The sequence below is a fragment of the Salvia hispanica genome, chromosome 4 (assembly GCF_023119035.1).
Source record: "Salvia hispanica cultivar TCC Black 2014 chromosome 4, UniMelb_Shisp_WGS_1.0, whole genome shotgun sequence".
NCBI lineage: Eukaryota > Viridiplantae > Streptophyta > Magnoliopsida > Lamiales > Lamiaceae > Salvia > Salvia hispanica.
In genome coordinates this window covers 27,853,418-27,861,074 of record NC_062968.1, presented here as the reverse complement: position 1 = coordinate 27,861,074, position 7,657 = coordinate 27,853,418, and the positions used below count along the sequence as shown (strand labels likewise).

General features: G+C 37.5%; 1 protein-coding gene across 1 annotated transcript; it reads left to right on the top strand.

The window, feature by feature from the left end:
• Positions 1-3,866: 3,866 nt before the first annotated feature.
• On the top strand, positions 3,867-7,587 carry LOC125220172 (probable beta-D-xylosidase 7). Its single transcript, XM_048122316.1, has 6 exons — positions 3,867-4,376; positions 5,242-5,544; positions 5,629-5,798; positions 5,875-5,972; positions 6,044-6,805; positions 6,924-7,587. The coding sequence occupies exons 1-6, from the start codon at positions 3,867-3,869 to the stop codon at positions 7,493-7,495; spliced, it is 2,415 nt and encodes an 804-aa protein (XP_047978273.1). The 3' UTR covers positions 7,496-7,587.
• Positions 7,588-7,657: the final 70 nt, after the last annotated feature.

Sequence of the window (7,657 nt, the reverse complement as noted above, 5' to 3'; positions counted from 1 at the left end):
AGTTGTAGCTGAAAAATAAACGATTTCAATTGTAGCTGAAAAATAAACGATTTCAAATTAGAAGTGAAGAGAGTCATATTTTTAAACAATAAATTAAATATTATATGTATATATATATATATATATATTATACTATTAATTATATTCGACCCCACAAGTTTCAATTTCTGCGTCCGTCATTGCTTGTTTGCACCTCTTCTTTTTCAATCTAACGAGATGAGTTTTGTTTATCGTTATTATTTTACTCACCGTAATTTTGACGTGAGCATTTTTTTAAAAATAAAAAATAGTGATCACATAAAATATGCAAAATAACTCTTCTTTGACGGCTATTTTGTAAGTAATGTCCAATTGGTATGGAATGAGGTTGAAATTAGCCGCATGTATTGTTTTCATTTTCTAACTTCTGATTCAGACTTTTGTCTGCAATTAAGTTAGAAATTAAAATTGGTAACGTGATGATGTCTTCAATTTTCTGACTAATCAATTCAAAAATACGATAAAGAGGTATGGCCATTGAGTATTATGAAAAACTATAAAGTTTGAAAAGAGTTTTATTGAACATATCCACTTCGCTTTTTTCATAAAAATATTGTTCTCTTTTGTATTTCTAAATTCTCCTTCTCGGCTTGTTTGTACTTCGTACGTAGTCTATTTATTAGTGGATAAGAATTTTCTAATGGGTAGTGACTTCCATTTTGTCCAAATTTAACTGCTAATTGTTGTATAAATGAATAAATCCATTTAATCCGATCGTTATTTGGTCCACAGACTTCACACGACTTTGACTGGTAATTATAATGTTTTCAGCCGAATCGACCTAAAATATCCAACTTGAATTTTGTTCTTGATTTTTATACTAAACAATTTTATGAATTATATATCATATCTCGAATCGAAGGGCTTAATTATTCTGACTAATTATAATGCAGACTATTTTATTTTAAATGATAAAAAAGTTCTAATATTATTAAAATCTTTCATTATTTGTCTAGGCGAGAATAAAAACTCCTGACACCATCCTCTTATCCAAGTTCCAAGTCACCAAAACACAAATTTCTTCTCAAACTCCCAATTGGGTTTGAAGTCTTGAAAGATGATTTTGTTGCGAAGATCCCAAACTGACTAGAAAATGACATAGAAAAGAAAAATCCACAGTTGCTTCTCAATCTTACTGAAAGGAGTACCTAGCCAAGATAAAAGGCAAGCTCTTGGCCGATTGAAAAGGCAAAAGGAGATATTACATCGATTACAACAATGCTACCATAAGCTGCTTGACATCTTGCAACTGAAGAAGAGATGTTCAATAGTCTATGGGTCTTCTTTCAATAAAACACATCGATCATCTTCAACTCCACATACGCCAAATTCGAATAACCGAGCTTTGGTGTTTAATCCCCCTTGGAGAATAAACCACACTTGTAGTAGAGCTTTAGGCGGGACAAGCTTCGTCCATGATATGTAGCTGGTTCATTGTCCGCTATAAGTTTTGTAACCTGCAAAACAAAATTAGAGACTGAGAAAGACTTCGAAGGAAGCCAAGACCAAACTCTCATATCCCCCGTATTTTCCGTCAAAGAAATGCAATTAACGGCTGACATGAATTCTCCGAAACAGCTCCTCTTCCCAAGCAAACAACTTCCTCCTCCAATGGAATAACCGATTCCAACTTCCCTAACTCCCATTCTCCCATGTGTGCAACAAAGTTATTTTTCTGGGCCTCTAGCAAAAACAATTTAGGGAACAAAGCTTAGAGTAGTGATACAAACTATTTTTATACAAACCATTCTCCTTATCTTAAAATTTTGATATAATTACTTAGGCATCCCGTTATTAATAATCTCATGTTCACATTATTCGAAACTTGAATATTCACATTGATGTCTGAAATTTAATGCCCATCCAAAAACGCTCAGTGATACAAACCATACTTTAATTAAACTTCCCAAAACTCACAATTTCATGTCCATATTATTCAGTTATTCGAAAATTTAATGTCGATATTAACGTTTGAAATTTAATGCTTAGGTCAATTAAGAAAAACAAAATTTAAACGTGGCTTACACAAACATAGATATTCCTTTATCCTCCAATAATCTTGGTATCAAATTTTTGTGTATAACAATATAAATATTAATTTCTCATCCAATAAATTTATCACAGCATTTCTTTTTGGCAATAATAACTTATTATTACCAAAAAGAAATGGTGTGATGAATTTATTGCCAAAATAGAAATTTCTCATTTGAACCGGCACAAATGGAGTAAAATTTTCTTTTAATCCTAACCTAAAGGACACATACTCTATTTAAGAAATTTATCTAATAAAGATATGTGACATAAAATATGTTAGTACTTCATTTCTTCTCCTCTGTTTTTGCAATATAGTTGTAGGCTTGGCCCATGACAGGTTTTACTAGGCGGATTCCTTTCTTTAATTAAAGGTGGGTTGTGGGCCGAATTTACATGATCGGCCCATATTACGCTATCAACTCCTAAGCCAATTGGGCCAAAGGGAAATTGAAGGCGGCCCACACGAGACCGAAATTTTTACACAAAAAAATAAAAAGTGAATAAATGTTATAGAAAATTGAAATTATTACAATAGAACCATATGAAAACGACCTAAAGCTAATTTTCTATCTCACGTTAAGAAGTGAAAATAAAATAAAATTGAGTAACCTAAAACTAATAATGAGAAAATGACTTTTAAGCTAATGTTGAAATATACATAACGGAAAAGAATGTGCGCATACACCTCTTACCTCTTTTTTCTTTCCTATAGTGTGACCACATTTTAGAAATAATGCAATGAAAATTAGCAAAAAGAAGAAAATAAAACTAGCTAGGAATTAGTGAGCTCATTATATAATAATTTTAACACACCGAAAATTGCTACTACTATATTACATTGTAAACGCACAAAGATTGTTATGAGGAGATAACTTCATTTAATAGTAAACTGTATAAATTAGGATTTTTACTAATGATATTTGTAAATTCATAATCACTAAACGAAGCTTCCCAAACTCTCACCACACACTCAGTCACCCACCCCCACCACCAAACAAGAGTAATAAATAGTTAAAAGTAGATTTTTATCAATGAAGTATCTAAAAATCAACAATAAGAAAATATCTTAATTCAATCTTAAATAGGATTAACAAACAATCACTTAGTCTCTGCATATTACACTAATATGTGGTCCATATTTTTTAAAAATATCGTCCATGAACATTGGTATAATCATCGGTAGGACATTTCCATTTGTAAGGTTTTTTTAACAAAAATGCCCCCGACTATACGATTTATTTATATATAACCACCACTTCGATTGCACTTGGTTCATTGATTTTTATTGTATTTTCTCAACATAAGTCGTTAAATTATATGATAAATAATTGCTTGTCACAGCACATACTTAGCTTGAACATAAATGAATGAACCAAATTGACAAATTTTCTCTTATAAAAAAAACATAAATAACCTTCATGGAGAATATTTTACTTTAAGAAAATGCAAAAAGTTCTATCGACGATATTAAATCAATGTTCACAAACTTGTAGTGATATTTGTAAAGAACAAAAATCACAAATAGTATTAATATACCCATGAACCAAAATGCACTCTCTTCTATTTTAAGTTTTTTACACCTCACACCTAACCAACCTCCTATTTTTCTTTAAATATAACAAATTACAAATACCAAGAAAGCAATACAGCACCTCAAATCACTACATAGATATTCATTTTTAATTATAACCTATACAAAAATAATTAGTGGGAGAGAAACTCCAACCCAACGGTCCCAACTAGTTCAATTTTGTCCCAATATAAAGATAGTGCCCCTACCATCGCATGTTACTATGTCACTACTATATGGCGGCCTCATTTCTCCTCCAATAATTTTCATCAAAACCATACAAAAATTTCAAAAAAAAATGAGGCACATTATCCATATCTTAGTTCTTGTAATTTCTATCACATGTTCCACCACTTTGTCAATCGATGCCACACATCTATCCAAATCCAAACTCCCGCCATTTTCATGCGGGAGTTCGTCTTCGTCCTCGTCCTCATCCTCATCCCCGTTCTGTGACGCGGGCTTGCCGGTCAGGGAGCGGGCCCGCGACCTGATCTCGCGGCTGACGTTGGACGAGAAGATCTCGCAGCTCGTCAACAAGGCCGCGGCCATCCCCCGCCTCGGCGTCCCCTACTACCAGTGGTGGTCGGAGGCGCTGCATGGGGTGGCCGTCGCCACGGGAGTCGAGAACGGGGTCAAGTTCGACGGGGTCATCGAGGCCGCCACCAGCTTCCCTCAGGTCATTCTCACGGCCTCCACCTTCGATGCCGATCTCTGGTATCGGATTGCAAAGGTTAGCTACATTTTCAAGAATTTTTTTTTTTGGTAGAATGATGGAAAATGAGACGTGGGATCTGGGAAAGATTGAATTTTTAGATTAGTTTAGGCTTGGATAAGGATTTTTCAAATCATGGTACAAATCGAGGAAGTTTTTTATTTTAGCAAGATGAGATTCTTGATTTTTGCAGAAGTTGTTTGTGGATATTTTAAGTGCAGAAATAGAGGATTGGGTGGATTTAGATTCGTTTTTCTCATGTAATGCCAAATTAATCAGTGGGGGCATTGATTTTTTGATTAAAGAATAGTCAAAGATTGGATTTTGGTGTGATTGTGTCTGCACTACTTTTACCTTCCATCACTCCTTGTTTTAAGAACTTCAATTAAAAATAAAAACTGTTTTATTTTTAGTTAATAGAGTTAAAATGGGAAATATTTCTGTAATAAAAATGATTTTTAGTTCAAAAAAAGGATATGTGTGTGTGTGTGTTTGCAGTATTCTTCAATTCTACGATAATAAAGTGTTTCATTTAAACAGATGCAACAACCATGAAAAGACTAGTTGAACATACCTCAGCAACAGATTTGGAGCTAAAAAAAACGAAATATTAGTAAAACTAAATGAAAAATGCAATCTTGGTTCAGAAATCTATGGCCACGCAAAAGTTGTAACAATGCTGATGATGATCTATTTTGAGCTAAAAATAACACATTTGATTGTCAATTGAAATTCGGTATGTTTGTGTGTTTGCAGCAGTTTTAGTTCTACGCTATTAAGGTTTTAATATAAAATTTTGCTAGTTAAATAAAGAAAACAGAGAAACATTTACAAGCAAATGATGTTGATATTTGAGTTAATGTTAGTGATAACAAATATGAAGGTGATCGGAAGAGAGGCAAGAGCCATCTACAACGAGGGGCAGGCGATTGGCCTAACGTTCTGGTCGCCAAACATCAACATCTTCAGGGATCCGCGATGGGGGAGGGGGCAGGAGACCCCCGGGGAGGATCCCTTGCTCACGGCCAAGTATGCCACGTCGTTTGTCAGAGGCCTCCAAGGCGACTCGTTTGAGGGCGGAGCCCTCAAAGATGGCCACCTCCAAGTCTCTGCGTGTTGCAAGCACTTCACTGCCTATGATCTCGACCGCTGGGAGGGATATGATCGATTCACCTTCAATGCTCAAGTAATAGGACTATCTAATTTTGTTTGATCATGCCATGTTCTTGATGTGTTTTGTGGTATTTATTGGAAGTTTGGATTGTTTTAGGTGACAAAACAGGATTTGGCGGATACTTACCAGCCCCCGTTCAAGGGCTGCATCGAGGAGGGGAAGGCGAGTGGGATAATGTGCGCGTATAATCTTGTGAACGGGGTCCCTAACTGCGCGGATTATAATTTGCTCACCAAGACTGCCCGCGGAGAGTGGGGATTTGAAGGGTTGGTTGTGTGTTTTTGTTTTTGTTTTCGTGTGTTTTTGAACCAGCTAACGTTGTTAGGGGGTTTCGGTTTTTAGGTACATAACCTCGGATTGTGATGCGGTTTCGCTTCTCTTTCATCAGCAACATTATGCAAAATCGGATGAAGAGGCTGTTGCTGATGTGCTCAAAGCTGGTTTGTGATGTGTGTGTTTTGATCACTTGAAAATGTATACATTAATGTTATGTGTGTGTGTTTGGATGTAGGAATGGATGTGAACTGTGGTTCATACTTGGGGAATTATACAAAATCTGCTGTTTTGAAGGGGACAGTGTCTGTATCTGACATAGATAGAGCTCTTGAGAATCTTTTCTCTGTGAGGATGAGGTTAGGTCTCTTCAACGGCCCCCCAAGCGGGACCTACAGTACACTCGGGCGAGCAGATGTCTGCTCGCCCGAGCACCAGGAGCTGGCACTTGAGGTAGCCAGGCAGGGGATAGTCCTTTTGAAGAACGAAGGAAACCTGTTGCCGCTACCCAAGGCCAAGAAGGGGTCTCTTGCAGTGATAGGCCCGAATGCGAATGTTTCCAAGGTACTTCTTGGGAACTACCATGGGCCGCCTTGCATGACCGTCACACCACTACAAGGGCTAATGAGTTATGTTGAGGATGTCAAGTTTGAACAAGGGTGTGACACCGTCAATTGTAGCTCTGTCGATGTGAAGACGGCGGTCGAGCTTGCAAAATCAGCGGATCACGTGGTTTTGGTGATGGGACTTAACCAAGAACGCGAGAAGGAGGATCTTGATCGCGATGATTTGGTGCTTCCGGGGAAGCAGCAGAGCTTGATCATGAGCGTTGCCAAGGCGGCTAAGAAGCCTGTTGTGTTGGTGTTGTTATGTGGAGGGCCGGTCGATGTTTTGTTCGCGAAAAATGAGCCGAAAATAGGAAGCATTTTGTGGGCGGGCTATCCTGGCCAGTCTGGAGGGAGAGCAGTTGCAGAGATCATATTTGGTGACTATAATCCAGGTAACAAAAGTGAAAAAATAAAACTTGAAGCGTCAAATGCGACTAACGTTATTAATGTTGAGATATTCATACGTGAGTTATCTCGTATGTAACAGTTAATTTGCATTTCTTGTTTTAGGAGGAAGGTTGACTATGACTTGGTATCCACAAGATTTCATCAAGATACCGATGACCGATATGAGAATGAGGGCTGACCCGTCGTCTGGCTACCCAGGGCGCACCTATAGATTCTATAAAGGTGAAAAGGTGTTTGAATTCGGGTATGGGCTGAGCTACACCACCTATTCTTACAAGATCGTGTCCGTGAGCCAAAGCAAGCTAGATCTCAAGACATCATCATCCGCTTCCGACCTAGGGTATGTCGCGGTCCAAGAGTTGGGACCGGGGTCATGCGACAAGGCTAGGGTTTCGGTTATCGTTAGTGTTGAGAATGAAGGGGAGATGGCGGGTAAGCACCCGGTGCTTTTGTTTCTGAGGCGCGCTCAAAGTGGCAGTGGTGGTCCGATGAAACAATTGGTCGGGTTTCAGACGGTTAGGACCGATGCTAAAGAGAAGGTGAGTGTCGAGTTTTCGGTAAGCCCGTGTGAGCATTTTAGTAGGGCCAATGAGGATGGAGAGATGGTGATTGAATCAGGAGATGGGAGTTTAGTTGTAGGAGATGAGGAACATCCCATTACCATAAGTATTTGACAAATTAAAGAATTGTCAATTGTGTTCAAGACTTTTATGCAGCTTGATGATGAATACTATTGAAATAAAATGTGATGTGGATGTTATTTGAACGGTGTGAAATGCTCTAATATAATTACCACATTTTGAAATTTTTCTATAAATCCCTCGTAGCATTTGCTC